The sequence below is a fragment of the Lissotriton vulgaris genome, chromosome 2_1, assembly GCF_964263255.1.
Source record: "Lissotriton vulgaris chromosome 2_1, aLisVul1.2, whole genome shotgun sequence".
NCBI classification, from domain to species: Eukaryota; Metazoa; Chordata; class Amphibia; order Caudata; family Salamandridae; genus Lissotriton; species Lissotriton vulgaris.
The window spans coordinates 623181470-623205024 of NC_141687.1; the positions used below are offsets into that span (position 1 = coordinate 623181470).

Consider the following 23555-nt stretch of genomic DNA (forward strand, 5'->3'; position numbering starts at 1 on the left):
GGGTGTAACCACCCCCTTCTCAGGTTCCACCCACAGGAGGGACCTAGCAGATAATCCAGCCCCTTAGTTTGGTATGAAGTTAGGAGCGGTGTCTAGAGACATTAGATTATCCTGGAAGAAACTCTGAAACAAACTCTCGGACCTTCGACGTTCCATTTCGACTGGAAGACTGAAGACATCTCCCTTGTGGTCAAGGAGTGACCACCCTGTGCAAACAGGCACCACCAGTAACTTGCCGGTTTGCTTTGTTGACTTAGCAACGCAGAATCTGGACTTCCAGACTTCTGAATCCGACCCACATCTACAGCAAAGCTGGGACCCGTTGCGGACAAGAGAGACGTGGGACAGAACATCCTGGACTACCTGCATTTTGCTACCTGTGCAGCTTCTGAGGTACCCTCGAAGTTGTGCATTGGGGTTTGAGAAGCCCCAGACCTGAGCAGCATTGCACCGAAGCACATCCCTCCACGAGTGCCACGTGGGGCCTGCGCCGGCATTTCAGCTCAACACGTCTTCGCAGTTGCTAGCCCTTTGGCTAGTGGCCACTCAAGACAACCTTTTGAAACAGCACCGCTTGCCTGGTTGCTCCGGGCTTGCTCCTGCTTCCCTGCAAAGGAGAAGCTCCCCAGACCTTGCTGGTCTGAACAGAAGCCAATCTTCTAATCCTGTGTGGATTGCATTTGCCATGGTTTGTTGGGTCCAATCCGGATACCGACACCGCCATCAGCTAGATCCATCGTGGGACAGCTAGACTCCAGCTCCTTGACATAGTCTACGCCTCCTGGACCTCGTGGCTGCGGAGACGAGCTTCACCTCTTCACCTGATTGCATCTCGACATCGCCTGGTTCCTTCCTGGTCACTGGCTAGTGACCCAGACTATGTCCTCTCTGCTTTCAGGTTCTTCACTGCTCCGATCCACCCTTGGATCCATCCAGACACTATCCTCCTGGTCGCCTGCAGCACTTTCTTGCAGCTCGCCATAAGATTCAGCGAAGAAACCAGACACGAAAAGACACCTATGCACCCGGCTTCCCTGGGTGAGGTAACTAGAGTACTCCGGTGTTCCCGTGGTTAATAACTATCCAAGTGTCCTAGTCCCATGGAAGTGGACGAAATCTACTACTTTGTAACTTTTATGTTCCCATTGAAACTCTATGGTAACTTGCGTGTGTGTTTAGACACTGCACACGCATCCTGTGGGACTCCTACTTCCTAACCTTTGGTTGTCCAGTGTAGCCTCAGCGATTCTCTAGGCCCTAGGCCTATTCACCTTTCTTGAAGTGGTTCTTATACCACTTACTTAGTATATGGTTCATGAGGCCCCTGGGGCAGAATTGTATTTGTGCAACTTGCAGTATGCTTATTGAGTAACTTGTGCTGTATCACAAACTCTGACTTCATAAAGAGTGCAGAGGGGTTGTGTTAGTAATAAATACATATATATTGGATATATACCTTGTGTGGTGTCCTTTCATTTGATATTCAAGGGACTATTGTTGGAAAAAACAGCTGGCTTCACATGCTCTCTGAAGTTTTAGCCTAAGACTGCTTTGTCCATGCTACCACTAGGATAGCTGGTCTATAATGTTGACTTTACAACCATCACCATAAGGGTTGTTTGGACTGGTGCAAGGTGCCCACTAGAATAGTGGGCATCATATACCAGGCCAACTTCTCACACAAAGGATCTGAAAAATAGGATCTAGGCTGATCTCCCTTCCTGCCAGGCGTAGAAGGCACAGATAACGCTGGCTCAGAGGAGTGTTTAGCTAATTTCTCTTTTTTTGAAGCCTTGGAGTCCTGGAAAGGCTTGTGATGTTTTCTACCTTCCCCTGAGAAACTGTCCTTTGATCTGGACCTCTTATGGGATGTAGAAGCTCAATCACCTTCCTCACAAAAAGGAGACTGATGTTTTGTGGTTTGTGTAGGAAGGTACATCCTGACTATGGTTGCCCCCAACTTTTTTGCCCTGTGTTTTAGCTGGTTTTTGACATAGTCGACCTGGGGCCCTGCCAATCAGGACCCCAGGCCTACTGCTCTCTCTGTAAAATGGATTCCATGTACCCTAGGTGCATTTCCAATTGGTACTGGGCCACCTTATCAGACCCTGTAACTCAGGGCATAGGTGTACCCAGGGCTGCCAGGGGCTGCAGCATGTATTATGCCACCCCTGGCTGGCCTCTTAAATTTGACACAACTGGCTGCATGACAGCTGGGGCAAAGTCGTGTAAACACGCTTTGCTGTAGGTGTAGTATACCTATACCTAACCCTAAAAATGGACACACAGATTCCTATCAGTCACTCCTATGGCAGGCCTTGACAATCCTGAAGGCAGAGTGCTTGGAATCGTGTGAGATGGTGCTCTGGCATGAGCTGAGCCCGTCTGCAGCTTGCGGAACCAAGTCCTAATAGCTGTTCCATGATATCGCATACCATATACTCTTAAGTGCATTATAATCCTCGCGGTTAAATGCTAACTTTGGTATTGCTTTATCAAAACATGTCGAGTAAGGTGTCATACGAATTGGAATACTAACCCCTCGCCAATTCTGGCGACGGGGTTAGCGTTCCACCCTTCTAGAACACAACATGTATGTAACTGTGAACCCCGGTTAAAGTTAACTGAAGCCTCAGCTCCACAAAATGGATGCTGCCACCACAGACACGAGTCTGACCCCCTGCAGCTGGGAGTCCTTCCAGCGAGGGGAGCCTGGACAAAGGGTTTCCTGTCAGGGGCGGTGCTAGCACCGTCCCAGACATGGTTTTGTGTATCCTGGGTAGGCAGGGCTTTACAGGAAGGTGACTGCTGAGTGGCACCCCGGTGCTCACTACGCATAGGCCGGTCTGAACCAGTTCCAGGGGCACACCAGCCCCTGGCCTGGGGAAGTCCGGCATGGCAGAGGGGTGTAACCACCCCCCTCCTAGTCCCACCCATAGGCAGGACCTAGTCACCGGGTCAGCCCCCTTTTTTAGTATAAAGATGGGAGCGGGCCCCCTGTTCAAATTAGATCATCTTTGGAATCAAGACACGACTTTCTGCGAAAGGACTTCACGATTTCTTCCTCAAGATTCTCCCTTGTGGCTAAGGAGTAGTCACCCTGCATCCGCAGGCACCATCCTAAAGAACACTGCGGTCTGCTGCAAGTCCTTCATCACGAATCCGACGACCCAGCTCGACGAGACCCGGCTTCCCTGGCGCCTCTGACCTCTACTCACCTCTACAGCCAAGCTGAGAACCGTGAGTGCGACGAGACCTCGAGGGACCGACGATCGCCAAGACTGCACGACATCTTTACTGCTAGCCCACCGTGTCCTCCACGGGTGAGTGCTTTGGGGTCCGAGAAGCCCCGACCCTGCACAGCTCCAGCACCCAAGATCAGCCTCCCTGCATCTCCACGATCTGCGTGGGGCCCTTCTGCTGTTTGCTGTGCACCGCGTTGTTTGGCTACTAGCCGGCTGGCTTGTGGCCTTCTGAACGACGCCCGACGACATCACTGCTGCTGGTCTGGTTGCCCCAGACTGGCCCTTGCTTCCTTCTTGAAGAGAGGCACCCCGGACCCTCCTGGTCCACTCCAGACGCCATTTTAGGTCCACCGCGTGGGCTTGAATTTGCCAAGGCTTTGTTGCCCAATCCTGGGTCCAGCGACGCCGACAGCTCCTATCTTCGTGGGACAGCTCGATCCCCCTTCCTGGTCGCCGACAACGCCTCCTGGTCCGTGAGATCTCCGAGCCCAGCGTCACCCACATGCCTTGTCGAGGTGGCTACCATCCGGTGCCCTCCTGGTGCCCACTGACTACTGGCTAGTAGTCTCGAACTTGGTCCCCTCTGCTTTCAGGTGTCATCTTCCATCGATCCAGGCTTGGATTCACCGAACTTTCTTCACTGGTCGCCTGCCAGCAACTTCTTTCTTCCAGGCTCCTGGTCCGTCAACGAGGATTCCCGACGTCTTTTGAGTCCTATGCAGCTGCAGCCCCTGGGCTAGGTAACTTCGGCATTACGGTGCCCCAGCATAGCCTCACTATCCAAGGGTCAGAATCTACTTTCGTTTTCTCCCTACCAGGTCGGGTTCGCCCGAGAACACTAACTTTGCAAATTCTAGCTACCATAGACTTTGTACCGCATCACGCGTGAGAGTGCACACTCTGCACCCGAGTCCCCTGGGTCTCCTAGAAGTAATCTAACGATTCTATAGTCGAGTCCTAGCGATTCCAAAGCCTATTAGTACTGTACTTACCTGCTAGTAATTTCGCATTCCACTTTTCAAGTATATGGTTTTCCGTGCCCCTCGGGCATTTGTATATACTGTGCTAACTTAAGTATTTTTGTAAGAGTTTTGGTTTGTGCTTAGTACCCTGTCCTCATAAAGAGTACAGGGCTGTTGTGAATCTTAATAAATAACTGTTTATTTTCATAACACTTGTGTGGTGTCCTTTCACTTGGTGTTCAAGGGGTATATGTGGTATAACAGCTGGCTTAACACGCCCTCTCGAGTCTTTAGCCTTAGACTGCTCGTATCCACGCTACTAGGATAGCTGGTCTATAAGGTTGACTTACAACCAATCATCAATAAGGGTTGCTGGACTGATACATAGTGTTCACTAGAATAGTGAGCACTGCATATCAGGCCACCTTCTCACAGTTTGAAGCTACAACAACCTTCCTCCTCTGTCTCTGAGGCTTTTATTTGAGAAGGTGCGGCAAATCTTACATTCTGTCACCTCATTCCTTGGATGAAGTCAGTAAATACACTCCTTATGTGGATCATCCACAGGGACTCCTTTGTCACATGTTTTACATACGCGGAAAAGGTCTTTTTTGTCTGACATGATGCAAAGATTGAGAAAGTTGAAGAAAAACTGAGTACCACTCAGGGAGACTCCCGTCCATAACCCGTGTCATGAAAATTTGAGAGAACCTGCCTCGGCTGAGTGTTCTAGAGGGTGCTGACAGCTGACTGGCTAGGACCAAACTTTGGTGCTTTTTTGAACGAGAGACAATTGCTATTTCAGTCAGCAATATGGAGGTTCTCGGACCATTTTTCAAACCATATATATTATGTTGTTAATCATCAAATGAATTAATCCATTGTACGTTTCCCCCCCCCAAATACAGTGTTTCCTATATGTAACTTTTTTGTACAAGCATGGGGACTGGGTGTCATAAGCATCAAATGTAGTGTTTCCAGTACGACTTTAAGGACAATGGAAAGTAGTGTTTATGTGCGGTCTGTGTTCTTTTTTTTTTTATATAGCACAAATTCGACCAGACTGTAATGAAACGGTTTAAATGAGCTCCAATTACTTTACACAAAGTCACTCATTTTTTTAAGGCACGAGGATACTAGGTGATTTGCCCAGTGTCACAGGATGTGGTGCTGACACCGAAGTCATGTTCCCATGTCCAAAGTCGGGAGCTCTGCCAGTAACGTCTCACTGTCTCCAAGATTCAGATGCATTATGGGAATGTGCCCTATGAACTTTGGTCAATAAAATATACAGCCTTCTAGCAGCAGTTTGAGGAGTGCACAATGTTGGAACTGTTTTGCACGTCTGTTGAAAGTCTTGATAAATATTAGATTTACCATCAAGTACCTCGCCTCCCTGGCATCTTTACTGTTGGGGTTATGAGAGGGCCATCAGGCGAAATGTCTCTGCCAGAACGACGCCTTGTAGTGGAACGCCCTGCGGCTCTGGTGGGGACATTGAACATTCCACTGTAAAAATAGTTTGTGTAAATAGCTCACTGCTCCACCGCCTCCATGGGGGCAAATAGCAATACTATTTTGTATTTTTGTTATTAAGCTGTCTCACCGTTTAAAAAAAAAAAAAAGATGTAGGGTCTCAATGTCCCCCAAGTCAGATTCTGTCGCTTTACTAAATATTAGTTATAGAAGCCTGTGGCCTTGAATCTGTTTTTCCGTTCACTTTTAGTGGACTGGGCCGTAAATAGAAGGGAAATTGAATGAAGCAGGAGCATGCAGGCAAGAAATGATGAGGGAGGTACGGGCGGCAGCAATGAGAACAAGTGAACCAGGAAAATAGAAGCTGGGGGATAGGAGCATGCAGGCAAGAAATGACGAGGGAGGTACAGGTAGCAGCAATGAGAACGTGTGTGTAGTGTTGTGCTCTAGTGTTTCTACAGCCATGGGCGGAAGACAGTTTGAGCGTGGGGTGGGGGTGGGGGGGTGGAGGGGGGGGGGGCTTCCGGGTTGACAACCAGCCATGGCGCAGACAGAGCTTTATTCTCCCAGCACTCTCCTAATAAAGAAAGTACACCTAAAAACGCACAGACGTGTCTGCCTCCTTTATACCCCCAAGCCTCACTACAATGTGAACCAGGAAAATAGAAGCTGGGCGTTAGGAGCATGCAGGCAAGAAATGACAAGGGAGGTACGGGCGGCAGCAGTAGTTCGCCATTGTTTCTTTGGTTGTAGTACCTGCAAGGACATACCCTCCTCTCTTTCTGCCGTCCCTTTGAGACTGGCTTGGCCTGACTTACGTTTGTGGTAAAAGCTTTCTTATCTTCTTTATGGGGCGAAACAGATGGCCCCAAAAAGATAAAGCTTTTACCACAAACTTAAGTCCAGGAACCCAGTCTGAAAAGGACGGGGCTTAGAGAGAAAGAAGGTCACCAGGACCTCTTCTCCAGTGGCTGGCCACCGTTTAAGACACCAGACAATGGAGGGGCGGGGCTTAACCTCGCTAGTGAACAATCCTCTACCTCATTAAGTCTCGCCAGCTCGACTGCGCATGTGCGCAGTCTTTCGCAAGCCAAGACATAAAAAAGGATATAGATAGGCTACTATTTACTTGCCTTAAAGCCATTCTAGCCTATGAAGCTTTTAAAGCACTGATTGAATATTTTACAATGGGACTCTCATCTAGATGACAGGGAAGGATTCAGGCATGTGAATCTGTGAAATATACTCCAATACTGGATAAAGAGAAGAACACCGTGTGAGATGGACAAAGGTCACTTGCAAGTCGCCTGAAAGGACTAGTTACTCGTAATCTTAGTCCACAATCACTGGGAATGGTCATTCAAAACCATAAATACTGACCGAGTGTGCAGGATCCTTCCGCAATTTTACGATGGAGACAATTTTGATATAAAAATATATTTTTGAGCCTATCTAGCTATAAGCCATGTTGGCCAAACTTTTTTTTCATATACATTGAAGCAATTACACCCCCCCCCCCCCCCAGCCCCCTCAAAAAAAGAAAAGCACTGGTGTAGCACCAACTGACCACTAGCAACATTCACGCACCTTTTTTAGGTCTCGCCTACGCAACGGAGAAAGACCTATAGCCATCGATGCGCCCTTTCACGTAAACATAGGCACGCATTACATTGCCCTCAACGGCAACGCGCCCATGTGGCGATTCCCTTGCAGGAGCGAGCTTTGGACACCATATGTTTCTAATTAACTTGCAAACATATGGTGCCCCTGCTAGTTTCCACAAGGGAAACTAGCGCTGGCCCCCCTCCTGTCTTCCCTCCCCCTGCTGCCTCCTTCTTTAGCGAGACTTGCGCGCACGTTTTTTTTTCCTTAATGGCGGTAAAATAAAGCCAAAGTGTCTTCAGCTTTTGCAGTTCTTTAAGCGCGTGTTTGTTTTCTTTTATGGGCACAGGTATTCCGGGGTTTGCTAGTGACAACATGCAAATCAAACCCTGTAATAACTGTGCCCATTAAAGAAAAAAAAAAAAACGCACGCAACAGGTGCTCTGCTTCCCCACCCGCTCCCCCTCGCAAACAGGGAAGGGCAGTGCTGGGACATTGGAGCACTGCTGCAAGGGGGTGTTGGATCGTTGGGGACAAGGGACAGCCTCCGCCACAAATCTAGCACCCTTCTGGCAATGCGGTCATTACTGCTCTTTCGCATCTTCGGTTTCTAGCTGCCGATTGAGCAGTGCGCGCCCCCGGCTCGGCTCCCAGGAACAGTTCCTGCCACCTGCAAGGAAGAGGTCCACGTCCTCCTCCAGACACTGGCCGTCGGCAGAGAACGGCACCCCGACCCCCTCCTACGGGGACAAGGACAACGTCTTCTACGAGAGGGTGATGACCTACCTGGTCAACAAGATGATGTAGGTGATGGAGCCAGTGTCACCCCTGCTCTCCCAGTCGATGTGTCTGTACCAGACCGTGAGGTACACCAAGGAGCAGCAGTCACCGCAGACTCAGCACATTCAGGTAAGGGACCTTCTCCATGCTTTCCTCTGACTCTTCTACGATCAGTAGCATAACTCAAAGTGAGGGAGCCCCTGTAGGATGTGCAGAGGGACCACCAAGTTTTCCATACATCATTGCTCTTCATTTAACTTGGGCCTCTCCCACCAAACTCCATTCCTCGGTCCCTGGTTACCCCATGGCACCTTCATCTATCTGGGCCTGCACGGTCTGTGAATCGCCCACGAGAAGCAGCGCAGTCTGAACTTGCACAACCCCCTTCATCCCCTGTGACAGTCCCAACGAGTACTTTGTGCATGCCTCTTACCTGTACTAATCAATCATTTGCATGTAGCGCTTTTCGTCTACATGCGCCTCTGTCCCTCTCCGTCCCTGTTCTATACATGCTGCACCAAGTGCCTCTTCACAACCTGTGGTGCACTGCGCCCTCGCTCCATGTTCTTCTGTCACTGTGTGTAGCACCTCTCCGATTACTCTTCCTTACATGCCTGCAGTCCCTCCCACTGGTGTATCACCATGACTGCACCCTTTCTCCCTAAATTCTCTCTACCAGTCTACGTTTTCTTACTGGCCACATAGTGCATGTCCTTGACCCCCAGTGGCTGTTCTGCTACTGCCCTTTGTATTGCACGCCTCACTTCCTGCATCTTGTGCATACCGTGCCCCTGTTCGTTTCTGTAGCCAAATGCACACAATGTGCAGGATTTCCCTACCTGCTTCTTTGCGCTGAATTTGTGCCTGAATATCTCTTTGCATGTTCCCTCTCATCCATTGTGCCTCCACAAACTGCGTTCTCATTGACTGTCTACTGTGCTACGTTCGTCCCGGCTCTTCCTTAGGCCTGTGTCCTCTCCCTTCTTCCTGTCCGTGTCCTCTCCCTTCTCCCTGCCCTCTCCCTGCCAGTGTCCTCTCCCTTCTCCCTGCCAGTGTCCTCTCCCTTCTCCCTGCCAGTGTCCTCTCCCTTCTCCCTGCCAGTGTCAGTCCCCCATCCTTCCCTACTGTGTTTTGTTCACTAGCACTCACTGAACTCTCTGAAGTCCTGGTGGCTTAGTTAAGACCCCCTGTAAACTCCTAAATAAAGGTGATTTACATGCATAGACCAAAGAACGCCGCATCAGACTAGTGCTCACAATTGAGGTGTATCAGCTAGTACCAAAATACCAGTACACTTGATGAGCAGTTCAGCGAGGGGTGGCTGTGAAACGATCTAGTTGTGAAGCAGGGCCTAAAACTCAAGCGAATAACGACTATATCCACATATAACACTGACCGGGCTGCAGCAGTTGTGTTCATTCAAATATTTTATTTCAAACCACAGAACTTGCAACTCAGAAGTTCCCTTTTGAAACAAGAGTTGTCCAAGCTAATCGGGAAATAAAATAACCTGTAATTTGTTATCAGCAAACCACCCGAACAACTTGACAGCATGCGCGTTGAAATATTCCCCCCCCCCCCCCCCCCCCCCCACCTCCGTATCTTGCTATAGGTCCCGGGCTGGTAAATTCTGCCCTGCCCCTAATTGCGTCACAATAGAGAGTTGAAAATGCTCGACTGATGATGGGCGTATGAAAGGGTTTCGTTTTAGGGCGGACGCCTGAAATGTTTCAATTGGCTAGACTAGAGCTGGAGCTACTTACGGTAATTGACGAAGTGTGTGCTTCATTAGCATAACGCTTGGGTTATGGGTGCTCTAGAAGATGTGTCATTTGTATGTTTTAGTTCCATTTTATTGCAGAAGCAGGGCAGCCAGTGCACGGCGTTGCCAGGAGTTGGCACTGGGGCATTGGTTGTGGCTGGCTGATTTGTTTCTTTGGGGGTGGTGAGATTGCGGGACTGCGGCAGAAGTTCTTGGTAGCAATTAAACATTCATACCATTTTTAGAGTGGGATGATTACTCAGTACCCACCGATTTCTCAAGTTGATGTTAAATCTTTAGCACTTAGTCCAGATATAAGTGTACTTTCCTTTGCCAACCGTAAGCCAGGCTGTTAGTGGCAGGCATGGCATTAATTTATGTTTAATGTTCAGGCCTCAAATACTTATAGGAAGTCGGTGTTAGTTTTACAAAACCAGCTTTCAGATTGTCCCTTGTTTCAGGCTGGTGTCTGTCTGAGCGCTCGAGTGAATGGCTGTGTAATCTGTCAGTGTCTGAAGGCTGCCTCTGCTGACTGAGTGTGCAATATCTTCTTGGCAAAAGGGGTGAGGGACATGCAGTGGGGTAGACTGGTGCTGTCTGCCATCAAACACTAAGCGCACGCCTCTATGGCGCAGGGATCTGCGACAAGGCCCTGGAATTGATCACCTCCTTCCTCTCCGACAGAACCCAAAGTGTCCGCCATCTCCCGTTCCACTCAGGAGTCACCAAGACCATCTGCGGCGTCCCGCAAGGATCATCCCTCAGCCCGACGCTCTTCAACATCTACATGGCTCCACTCGCACGCATCGCCAGACTCTATGACCACAACATAATCTCGTATGCAGACGACACACAGCTGATCCTCTCCCTCACCAAGGACCCCCTCACCGCCAAAGCCAACCTGCACCGTGGTATGAAGGCTGTCGCCAACTGGATGGAAGACAGTCGGCTCAAACTGAACACGGACAAGACAGATCTTCCTCCTCGGACCCAACCCCTCCGCCTGGGACGACTCCTGGTGGCCAACCTCCCTGGGAACCGCCCGACTCCTACCAATCACCTGGTAGTCATCCTCTACTCGCAACTCACCACTACCAACAAAATCAACGCAGTCTCTTCAACCTGTTTCTACACCCTCTGCATGCTCTGCAAGATCAACAGATGGATCCCTACAGACACACGGAAAACTGTCACCCACGCCCTCATCAGCAGCAGACTCTACTACGGCAACGCCCTCTACGCCAGAGCCCCATCCAAGCTCATCAGCAGACTCTACGTCCCCCGCTGAGACCACATCACTCCCCACCTGAGACCTGCACTGGCTCCCCGTCGACAGAAGAATCGCCTTCAAACTCCTGACCCACGCACACAAAGCACTCCACAACACCGGCCCAGAATACCTCAACAGCTGACTGTCATTCTACGTACCCAACAGAGAACTCCGCTCCGCCGACCTCTCACTGGCCACCGTCCCACGCATCCACAGAAACACCGACGGGGGCAGGTCCTTCTCACAACATGCCGCCAAGACATGGAACGCCCTCCCTGTACCACTACGCCAGACAGAAGACCCACAGTCCTACAGGAGACTACCCAAGACCTGGCTCTTCGACCGCTAGCTGCAGCCATCCTCTCCTCTCTCCTCTCTCCTCTCTCCTCCCCCCTCCCCCCACCCCAGCGCCTTGAGACCCTCGCGAGTGTGTAGTGTGCTTTATAAATTCTGATTGATTGCTGCCTACTCAACTACTGCATTTGGTTTCATGTAGCTGGCAGGCTGCACGTGCCAACATGGTCCATGGTGTAGACTGGACCACTGTTAGTGTTGCCACGTGTAAACTGTTGACTAGATCATTCAGTGGCCATCACTCCCTGTGAGCGGCTCATGCTTCGGGCCATTCCTTGAGAGTCGCTTTACAAGTCCTTACTTTGTGTTGGGATTCAAGATCGTGACTTTGGACTCTCTGGTGCCACTGTCTGCAAGCTAGGTTTTCCGAAGCAGTAATGCCCAACTTAATCTCCCTCACAGGAATGAGATGGAGGTTGCAGTGAAGTTCCAGAATATGCATCAGGAGCACTAGTGTAGGAGGACGTGACACGCTATCCAATTGGCTTGTGAGAAGCATGGGCATTGATCAAGGCCTTGGACCCTCCCTCTTCACTCTGGGTGAATGCTGGTCTGCCTGGTTGAACTGTTATCCAGAATTCCTCAGGGCGCTCAGGCCACCACTTTCCAGGCTCTAGTCTTTAGAGGCTGTCAGTCAAAGGAGGAGCTGGAAATAGAGACCCGTTAGTTTCTCTCTATAGGAACGATGGCGCCCATCACCAGCGACCAGGTTGCACCCAAACTTTCTCTTCAGTTAAGCACCTTTGGCAGAGCTCTCAGCCCTGGGATCCAAGCAAATGATAGGTCTCAAGGCAGGAGGGCGTAAAAGTCTTACATGTCCCTGAAACACCTCTCTACAAAACAAACAATTATTACAGCACTACGGTGGTATGGGAATTGATTGGGTGAAGATCAGCGAGCCCTTTGAATTGCAGATTTAGCGCACACAAATGGCTTTAAGCAGGCCATCACCCATAATTACCAGTATGCAGTACAAATGGAAAGAAAGAACAAGCATTGGCATAGAATAGAATAGAATAAGATTTATTGAGCGCGGTTGCTGCCCAGGGCCGTCCAAGCGCTGAGGTTGGAATCGGAGAGACAGGCCGAGTGATGGATTAGAGCTCGGAGGCTTTGGCAAATAATGTCTTCAACTTTTTACGGAATGAGAGCAGGTCCGGGTTGGAACGGAGTATAAGGGGGAGGGTGTTCCAAAGTTTAGCGGTATTCAGTGAGAACAGCCTGCCCCCGGATCTGGCTCTCTTCACTCTAGGAACCACTGCCAGAAAAGCATCAGTGGAGCGGAGGTTCCTATTTGGGTGATAGGGGATGACAAGGTTGCTGTTGATTGCGGGTCCTGTTTTCCAAAAGGCCAGGTGCGCAATGCACAACGCCTTGAATGCCACTCTATGCTTGACTGGCAGCCAGTGAAGACTTTTTAATGCAGGTCTGGCTGACTGGGCTCGTGGAATCTGCAGCAGGGTGCGTGCTGCGCAGTTTTGCACCACCTGCAGTTTCCGGAGAGTCATCTCAGGAGCCCCTACATATAGGGCATTGTTTGAGTCCAGACAAGACTGTATGAGGCCTTGTACTGCCACTTTCTTGGCTTCTAGAGGCAGAAGTGGAAGGACTTTCCTCAGAGTTTTGAGGATGCCAAAGCAGGTGGCGGACAGCTTAGTAGCCTGGGTGGAAAAGGAGAGCTTCCTGTCCAGCCACACTCCTAGGCTCTTGACGCTTTCCTTGGGGATAGGGGGAGTGCCCAGAGCTTGGGGCCACAAGGAGTTGAAAGGTATTGGCGAGGCTGCGCCTAGAAGCATGAGCTCTGTTTAATCTCCGTTTAGTTTAAGGGAGGAGCTGGTCATCCACTCCTTAACGTCCTCTAGGCAGCTCAGCAAACCTCCCTGGGGTTGACTGATGTTCTCTTGAGCCAATGATACCACTAACTGAATGTCGTCGGCATACGACACAATTTTGATGCCGTACGGTTTGACGATCCCAGCCAGTGGTCTCATGTAGACATTGAATAGCACAGGGCTCAAGGAGGAGCCCTGTGGTACTCCACAGCTGAGAGGCTTGCTGGTTGATATTGTGTCGCCGTCGAAGATCTGAAAAGATCTGTCAGACAGGAAGGAGTCGAACCACCTTAGAGCGTCGCCTGAGACTCCGATGTCCCGGAGATGGTTCAGCAAGGTGGCATAGCTGACCGTATCAAAGGCGGCGCTTAGATCAAGGAGGATCACTGCCACTGATCATCCCTGATCCAGTACCCTTCGGGATTCCTCGGCGACCGCTAGTAAGGCAGTTTCGGTGCCATGTTTCGGCCTGAAACCTGTCTGGGAAGCATCCAGTAGGGAGTGATTTTCAATAAACTGGACCAGCTGGACAGGTTAGGTTTTTTCAGCAGCGCCCGCACCATGGTTTGTTTCCATGCTGTAGGAACAGCACATGCGGCTATAGATTTATTTAGGAGTTCCAAGATAACAGGCAGGGTGACTTCGTGTGCTTGTATCAGAACTTCTGGTGGTGCTGGGTCACGCGGGGAGCCCGATTTAACTTGGCGTGCCATTTTGCAGAGGGTGTCGAGGTCCAGGGGAGGGAAGTGCTCGAGGGTTGACTGGTCTGGGGGAGGGGGGATTCTAGGAGGGGGTAGGTCGGCTATCTCCGGAACTGTAGCTCCCGTTTGAAAGGTGGAGTATATTTTCAGGACTTTGTTGTGGAAAAAGTCCGCAAGCTCGTTACATTGGTCTTGAGTTTTGCTCGGAGGGGGGGCGGTGATGACACTTGAGCAGTGTTTTATTATCTGAAAGATTTCCCTGGGCTTCGATTTAGCCTCCAGGATTTTATCAGAGTAGAAGGTCGCTTTCGCCGTCCTAATCCCATCTCTATAAGCTTTTATCGCCTCTTGGTAGGCTGCCTTTTTATCCGGGAGAAAGTCTAGACGCCAGGCTCTCTCTCGTTGCCTACAGCAGCGTTTTAGTTCTCTTAAAGAGTCAGAAAACCAGGGCGCTGATTTCTGCTTTCTCTTAGATGAAGATCTGCGGAGAGGGAGGATCGTATCTAATGATTTAGTGATCCAGCTGACATAATTTTCGTTTGCTATGCTGGGGTCTGAGCAGGGGGGCGGGCAGGTAGAGTCCAGGCTGTGCATCCAGGATTCCAGCTGGAGTTTTGACCAGTTCCTCCTGATTGTTATCCGGGGGGGGTAGCTGGGGAACCTTGTGGGTGGCCCAGGAAAACGGAATCAGAAAATGATCTGACCATGGGAGGGGGATTGGGTAGTCAACAGTCAGATCGCTGCAGCTGCTGAAAATTGGATCAAGCAGATTGCCTTTCTGATGGGTTGGCGCTGTGACCAGCTGGGACAGCTGAAGAGCTCCAAGGTAGTCTATTAGCTCCTTGGCAATATTATCTGAGGGGGAGTTAAAATGAAGATTCAGGTCTCCTAAGACTGTAATTAGCAGCGGATAGAGTTCGTTTCGCTATAATCTCTGGGAGCGACCTATGGAACAGTTTTGTTGGGTCAGGAGGACGGTAGATCAAGGTGCCCGAGAAAGAAGTGTTGGCGTTGAACTCTATGCAGAATTCTATGCTTTCGCACTCGGGAATAGTTTCTGCCGTGGTACGGCAACGATACTGGTTTTTGAGTATGATAGCCAGACCGCCGCCTCTCCCTACTGGTCTGTCCGATCTAACGATGAGGTATCCACTGGGTAGAGCTGCGACAATGTCTGGGTCAGATTGAGTGGAGAGCCAGGTCTCTGTTAAAAAGATGACATCTGGCTTGCGCTCCTCTAGCAGCATGGACATTTGAATGCTATGCTTAGGCAATGAACGGCAATTTAATGCCAACATGCAGTATTTCTGTACCGAGGGACATGCCAGGGTGTTTCGGAAGGAATGTTTGCATTCAGAGCAAGAGGGAGGGAGGGATGAGGGTGCAAAAGTGCGGGTACACAAGGCAGTAGCTCTACTTCCTATGTGGCGTAAGCAGTGGAGCTATAGGTCCTTCGGCGCTCCCGCTGCGCTCGTCCGCTGCGCTTCCGGTGACAACACATGATGCAGCTGGAGTAGGGGGCGTGGCCTGCAATGTGGGCGAGGCCCAAGGTCTCGCCGGAATGGCGTCTAGCTGATCGTTGCAGCCGGCGCTAAGGAGCGTTCTCGGCTGTTTGAGTTGGGCTTGAGGTAAGCTTTAGTTTGCACAGAGTTATACACAAATTACAATAAATTTTTAAAATTAGCCTCTAAAAATGCTCCCGGCGTATGCCTGCGGAGTCCGTTCGATTCTGTGGCGGCGCTTGGTTTTGGCGCTTTTATTTGTTTCCTGGCAGAGGGGGCGTGGCCTGCAATGTGGGCGTGGCCCAAGGTCTCGCCGGAATGGCGTCTAGCTGATCGTTGCAGCCGGCGCTAAGGAGCGTTCTCGGCTGTTTGAGGTGGGCTTGAGGGAAGCTTTAGTTTGCACAGAGTTATACACAAATTACAATAAATTTTTAAATTAGCCTCTAAAAATGCTCCCGGCGTATGCCTGCGGAGTCCGTTCGATTCTGTGGCGGCGCTTGGTTTTGGCGCTTTTATTTGTATCCTGGCAGAGGGGGCGTGGCCTGCAATGTGGGCGTGGCCCAAGGTCTCGCCGGAATGGCGTCTAGCTGATCGTTGCAGCCGGCGCTAAGGAGCGTTCTCGGCTGTTTGAGGTGGGCTTGAGGTAAGCTTTAGTTTGCACAGAGTTATACACAAATTACAATACATTTTTAAAATTAGCCTCTAAAAATGCTCCCGGCGTATGCCTGAGGAGTCCGTTCGATTCATAGCCAATAGGTCTCGCTTTTGGGACCTTAAGTATTTAGTTATGCAGCACAATATCCTTAGTGCAAGAACATCAACTTTGCATGGCTAAAAACGTATATGGTCCTGAACGCGAGACCTATTGGCTATGCCAATGCTTGATAAATGTAGAAATTAAAGAAAATGGCGGCAACTGTATTAAATAGGCTGCGGCTTCACAGAGAGTGGCCCATGGACTGTTTGAAAATGAAAAGGTGGAATGTGTTCTAAGAAAGAATTTTAAAAACCTCAAGCTCTGAAAGCTGAAAAGGGGATCAGATGCCAAAGGGCAGCAGTTGTGTCCATAAAGGGACTACTTCCAGCCCATAGGTCTCTAGCTGCATTTGGCATACTAAAGTAGAGTAATAAAGTTTTAGTCAAACGCCAGGTCAGATTTTAAAATATAAACAAGTCTACAGGCTAAACATAACCCCAGCAGATGTGCTTGATATGGGATAACTGTTACTCTTCAGCATTTTAAATCATATGTGAGAATAAGGTGGGGTAGTTAAGATGGTAGTTCCCAACAGCATCTACAGAAGCGCCCATCCCAGTCCAAGAGCATAAAATATAATATATTATATATAAATAATTTTACCCATCTTGCTCGATGCATTGTACTAGGTTTCTTATTTTAAATAAGCTTTTTGGAGTATAATACTGTCCTATTCCACACGTTCTTCACTGTGCAGTGTGGGTATTTTGGTCCAATTTTGGCACGCAGTCTGGGAATCAGCCACTGCCTTCAGTTTTCTAAGCAAGAAGGCTTATGGATTAAAGACCTCAAACTGAATGACATCCATGGCATGCACAAGGCCAATGAACAGCCAACGAAGGCCACACTAGATTGTGACTGAAGCCGGTCACATTTGTGAGACATGTATAAAGAAATTTCACCACTGCAGTACCTGTGATAGGTCCATCCTCTTCATCAAACTCTATCTTCACTCCTTTACCATTAGCTGTACTGACGCCGCATCCTCCTCCGCGGCACAGTGAGACCGGTACCACACCATATACATATGCCAGCATGATTGGCACCCCAATACCTGCAATGGAAGAAACCATCAAAAATGAACCTCAAAGCAGGTAAAAATAGAAGAAAGCAAGGTCTATCAAAGCACATAAATCACCAGAAACACAGGGCAAATAAGAGTGAGGTGGAGGAGAACCTGCAAATGGAGTAAACACTGGCAAATTAAGAAATACAGGGAAAAGACAGTTGGCAAGAACATTGGTAATCAGTAGGGCAGTGGAGCACAGTGCTGATAAAGCGACCGATCTCATAACAGAGATAAGGGAGGAGCAGAAAAAACAAAAGAAAATTGGTAAACAGAGCTGGGATGCGGGGGGCGGGGGTGGGAGACATACTTTTTTAAGTCAAAAAGTATTGCATTATTCACAGTAGCAAATGAAGAATTTGACATTTCCCAGCTTGAGAAATTAGTGTAATAGTTTGATTTATGCACAATAGCAAGCAGCAGCTCGGACAACGCTTCAGGAACCCAGATGCTCAAGTTACTTTCCTTCGGTAACGATATATCTGTAAGAAACAGTAGTTAGTGAGAGATTCCTTACCTTAGAATACCCCCAGGTGTCAGACTGAATCCGGAAAGTTTTGCGTAGCAGTACCCCTGCGCGTCGGTAGGCGTCGCCTGCGGCTCCACGTCAGTCGTCGGCTTCGGGATGACATCGGAGTACTTAGACGCCACCCTCACGCGCTGACCATGATAAAAACAGACACTGGTGCCATGAAATACTTTACCTGTCGGTGTAGTTTTGCAGCTTTAAGATCTTTCTGGATTCACTATGCTGTGCATTATTCAGGGGTCTGGTGGTTGGGTCCGGAATCGTAGTCTTTGTTTTTTTCGTTTTTTTTTTTTTTGGTGTGCTTCCGGTGACGTCGGCATGCTTCCTGCGGAAGCTCCCACCCTTGGGCGTCCTCTTCGGATTCTTTTTTTCCCAGTTTGTGTTCTGTTTCCGAATAGTATGGCAATGTTTCAATATTTTGTTTCACCGCTTTTTCCTTCAAAAGTCTGTTAAGTCTTTTCCCCGTTTTTTACCACCTTTCTCCAGTCTCATCTTTCTGGCGGAGGTGGGTGGGTTCGCTAGTGAATCCAGAAAGATCTTCAAGCTGCAAAACTACACCGACAGGTAAGAAACAATTCGTTTTACAGCGTGAATCTTTCTGGATTCACTATGCTGTGCACAGACTTTGTAGCGGTTTGTTATCATTGGGGCGGTTGGGTGGAAGATGAGCTTTGGGTTTTGAATATGTGTGGAAGCACTTTGTTCTACTTGTGCTTCTTTGTTCATCTGTATGTCCACACAGTAGTGTTTTGTGAACGTGTGCACTGAGGCCCATGTTGCCCCAGGCATATGTCCTGAATGGGGGTGTTAGCCAGGAAGGCTATTGTTGCTCCCTTTTTCCTGGTTGAATGGGCCCGCGGGCCCTCCGCTAGTTCTTGCCCAGCTTGCTTGTGGCAGAATTGTATTGCTTGCGCAATCAATCGTGCAATTGTCCCCTTAACTGCTTTTCCCATGAAACTGTCTGCGAACGACACAAAATTGTTTTGTTTTTCTGCGTTTGTCGTTGGTTTCTGGAAAAAACTAGGTATTTGAATAGTTTGGTTGATGTGGAACTTAGACACCACCTTTGGCATAAAGTGTGGGTCCGTTCTCATCACCACCCTATTGTTGTGAATTTGCATGTAGGGTTCTTGTAGCTTTAACGCCTGTAGCTCGCTCACCCTGCGTCGCGAGGTGATTGCCACTAGGAAAGCGTTTTTCAAAGTTAGCATTTGTGGGGATGCCCTATGGATCGGTTCGAAGGGCACTTTCATGAGTTCCGTCAGTACTAGAATGAGGTTCCACGCGGGTGCTGGTAACCTCTTTGGCGGTGCGATCCGCTTTGCACTTTCCAATAATCTATTTACAATCTGTGAAGTAAAAAAGCTTTTCTCGGTCTCTCCTCTAGTGTAAGAGACTATGGCTGCCAGGTGTACCCTTAGCGAGGATGAGCTCAGCTTAGCCTCGAGCAGGTGCGTGAGGTATTTCAGCACTGTTGAGTCTCTTGTCATCTTGTGAGCAGTTTTTCCTTTCTGCACCAGTGTGAACCTCTTCCATTTGGCCAAACAGCACTTCCGCGTGCTAGGTCTTCTTGCCTCTCGAAGTACCTTCAGGGTGCTCGCAGGTAATTTAAGGTGTGAGAACTCTATGTCCTCAGGAGCCAGGCTGGAAAGTCTCACTTTCCGGCTCTGGATGCAACACCTCTCCGTTATGCATGGAGAGTAGGTCTTTCCTTCTCCCAAATCTGTGTGGTGCACTCTGTGTCATCTCCATAATCTGAGAGTACCAGGTCTGTCTGGTCCACTGTGATGCAACCAGTATCCGAGTCATGTTGCTCGTCCTGCAGTTGCTGAGTACCTTGTGTATCAGGGGGAATCGGCGGAAAAGCGTAAGCAAATGTCCTTGACCAGCTTATCCATAGGGCATTCCCCAGTGACCCTTCCCCTGGTTGCGAAGTGCTGGTATTTTGCATTCTGGCGTGTTGCAAATAGGTCTATCGATGGTGTTCCCCACCTGTCGAACAATCTCCTTGTCTCTTGGGCATTGATCTCCCATTAGTGTGAAGCCGATGTCTGTCTGCTTAGCCAGTCAGCTTCCACATTGTCCTTCCCTGCCAGGTGAATCGCCAGTAGGTCTATTTTCAGTGGGATGGCCCATCTCCATATTTCCTGCGCTAGTTCTGACAGCGGGGCAGATTGTGTCCCTTCCTGCTTGTTTATGTAGAACATCGCTGTTGTGTTGTCTGTCTGGATCAACACTGTTTGGTTGTACAGCTTCGTCTGGAATGCCTTTAGTGAGAGGAAAACAGTCTTTAGTTCCAGGTATTTGATGTGTTTGACCGCATCCGTTGGTGTCCACAGATCACTCACCCTGAGTTTTTTCCATGTGTACTCCTCATCGCTTCCGAGATGAGTCTGTGGTGATGGTCACAGTTGGTGGTGTTAGAGGCTTCCCTTTTGTTATGTTTCCTTTGTTCCACCAGGATATCTCCTCGTGCACTGCATGCGTTACAACCACCAGATCCTCCCAACAACCTGTAGCTTGTGACCATTGGTCTTGTAGCCACTCCTGGAGTGGTCTCATGTGGAGTTGTACATTGGCACTATGTGTATGCATGAGGCCATCATGCCAATCATCTTGCTCGCCATCCTCACTGTCAGAGCACGCCCCTTCTGGCAGAGGTGTGCCTCCTTCAACAGCCATCAAACAAAACAAGTCCTAGTTCTCACTGCAATATTTTTTAAAGATATCTAGAGATCACTGGTTGCTTGTAGATCACACCAGGGAGTTCCTTCATCTAGGGATACTCATGATCTCTTAATCTATTGCTTGAATAAAAAGCAGCCTCGCTCTGATCTCGACAGTACAAGACAGCACAAGACTCACATACACTTTGAACGGACAAAAAAATTGTGTGAATAGCGAGATGGCACCTCACGGGCGCACCACCAATGGGACCCCTGGTTGGTACTCACCAGGATGGCCCTGTTATCATCATTGGTGCCATCAAGCTTTAACGGAAACGTGCCTCAAACCCAAAGTGTAAAGACAGTGCGTGGTGCAGTGAACACAACTTATATGTAACAAAAACTAACAACATTAAACATTTAAACATATAAGATACTGTGCAACTAGGACTTCAAACTTTACTTCTGTTCCTTTCTCTGTTGCAAACAGTAAAACACTTAAATTAAAAAAGGAGAGTGTGAAGACTACCTATCACTTCACACCCCACTTACAGCCGACATGTTTCATTGCCGTGGTATAAATCAGGCAATTTCCTCAGGGCCACTCAATTTGAAAGCCACTGCTAAAGACGCTGTGCTGCCAATGCTGTAATACAAACAGACATACATATATATGTATGTCTGGGGGGCGTCCTAGCTCTGTCTTTCCCTCTAGACTCCAGTTTTTGCACACCTCCTTCAACAGCGCCTGCCTTCTCTTCTCGCTGGGGAACACCTTCTCCTGTACAGTGTTGATCTGTGCACCAAGGAATTTTTTTTTTACTTGTTCTGGGTTCATTGAGGATTTTCCCCAGTGGATGGAGAAACCCAGGGCCATCAGCGTGTCTGTCACTCGCTGTGCGTGTCGTTTGCATGTCTTGTATGAGCAGATGTTTATGCCGCCTGTTCATTGGGACGTGCAGGAAGGCATCTTTGAGGTCTATGGTGACCATGAAGTCATCGCCTTGTATCTGTGGAAGGACCTCTTGCAGGGACGTCATTTTGAATTTTTGGGTTTATATGCATTTGTTGAGGAACCTTAGGTCCCGGATAGTTCATTGTTTAGTCTACATTTGGTACCAGGAAGTACGTAGAGTACACCCCCTTGTTCCTCTACATGGGAGGTACAAACTAGATAGCCTCCTTCTGCAGGAGTTCTTGTGCTTCCCATTGAAGTAGCTCTAGTTCCTTCTTTGCTAGTGCTCTTTTTGGTTTTTTGTTTGGTGGTGTTCTTTCCAACTCTATGCAGTAGTCGTACTGTATGGTGTTGAGAATCCATCTGTCTGTAGTTATTTTCTTCCACTCCTGGAAGAATAGGTTCAGTCTTCCTCCCACCAGTGTTACGTGCTCTTGGATGTTTAGTCCGAGCCACCCCCCTTTGTTGTATCTGTGCTCCACCCGTGAAGTTTTTGAAAGGGTGTGCACTGGTAATGTGGCAGAGTCACTTGGAGGTGGGTTGTTGTCCACCTCTTCTGTTTCCACGTCCATTCCCCCTCCCGCAAACTGACTGGCCCCTCTGTTGGTATTGCCAGTGTTGTTTTTGCCTGCCTTGTCGAGTCTGGGTGGGTCTGGTGGAAAGTCTGGTGCGAAGTCCCCGGCTGGTTTCCCCCTCTCCAGTTTAGTCTCCGTGACTGGGTTCCTTTCTTATTTCCCCTGAACTGCAAGGCCCCCATGGATCTTGCGGTGTCGTTGTCCTTTTTCAACTGGGTGAGCTTTTTGTCCACTGGTGCTCCAAACAGTGTCTCACCATTGAACGGGTTGTTCAGGATGTTGTGTTGCACCTCTAGTTTAAAACCAGATATTCTGAGCCAGGCTCGTCTCCTTTCCGTGATGCCCAGCATCATAAGTCTGCTGGCTGTGTCTGCACCGTCCAGTGCTGTTTTTAGGCATGAATTTGCCACGTTCTTCCCCTCCTCTACCAGGTGCGTAGCTCTTTGCTGGTATTCTTGTGAGAGGTGTTTGATTAACTGGCCCAGTTCATCCAGGGTCTGGTATTGGTGCCTGTACCGCAGGGCGTTGGAATTGGCCATGCGCCATGCATTGCAGCATTCCTCTCGATCTTTCTCCCTGTCAGGTCCATCCTTCTGCTCTCCTTGTCTGGAGGTGGTCCTGACGTTGTCGGGACATTGGCCCTTTTCCTTGCACTTGCAGCATGATTGAGTCTGCAGTGACCGTTCCCTGGATGTAGGTTGGGTCCTTGGGGGAGTGCTTGTACTTCTTCTCCGTCCTGGGTGTGACGGGTTTACAAGTCGCAGGTTCTTTGAAAGCCTCTCTGCCTTGTCCTTTGATGTTTGAGCATTAGCAGGTACAGGCTCCTAGTTTGTATGGGGAGCAGTGTTTCCACGAGGAAATCCGCCTTAGGCTGTTCCTCTTAGAGTTTCTCTGAACGCTGATGCTGCGTTCTTGATGACTTCATTGTAAAGTCCAATGTCTTCAGGCGGCGAGGGCCTCGCCGGATACGTGCCCACTCCCTCTTCTGGACTCTCAGCCTCAAGGTCCTGCCACTCTAGGTCCTGTCAGAGTATGTCGAGCCCTGGTCATCATCTTCCCCCTCCTCGTAGTAGGGAGTGTCATCTTACCGATATTCCAGATCTTCCTGGCTTTCCGGCGGTGCCTCTACCTCGAACTCATCTTCCTCGACGATCTCGACCACCGGTGGCTTTGGCTTCGATGGAATTGTATACTCTCATCCTTTCGTCTAAGTCTTTCTTTCGCTGCAAGATGTTCTCCATCTCTGCCTCGAGTCTTCTATTCTTTCTTCCCATCTCGGCCACCTCTTCGGCGCTGATGGGTTGTGCCGGTCTCTTTGTCTGGCTTGAGGAAGTCGAGCCGGTTTTCGGCGTCGAGACTGGTTTCGGTGGCGAGACTGGTATCAGCGTCCTTCGTCGAAGAGGTCTTCGGCATTCAGCGTTCCTTTTCGTGGACGTTTTTCGTCGACCGTGGCTGGTCGACTCCCTTCGGCGCCTGGGAGTCCTGTGAGGATCCGCTGGCCCTGGGTGTTGCTGCCGACGC

The 23555-nt window shown here is 49.4% G+C and overlaps 1 protein-coding gene across 1 annotated transcript in view; it reads right to left on the minus strand.

Moving 5' to 3' along the window:
* The window catches only part of RNF19B (ring finger protein 19B), a 180685-nt gene that overhangs the window by 85797 nt on the left and 71333 nt on the right, over positions 1-23555 (minus strand). Inside the window, exon 6 of the mRNA XM_086955734.1 lies at positions 17157-17297. Coding sequence (XP_086811860.1) covers positions 17157-17297 — 141 coding nt within the window. The remainder of the gene's footprint in view (positions 1-17156; positions 17298-23555) is intronic.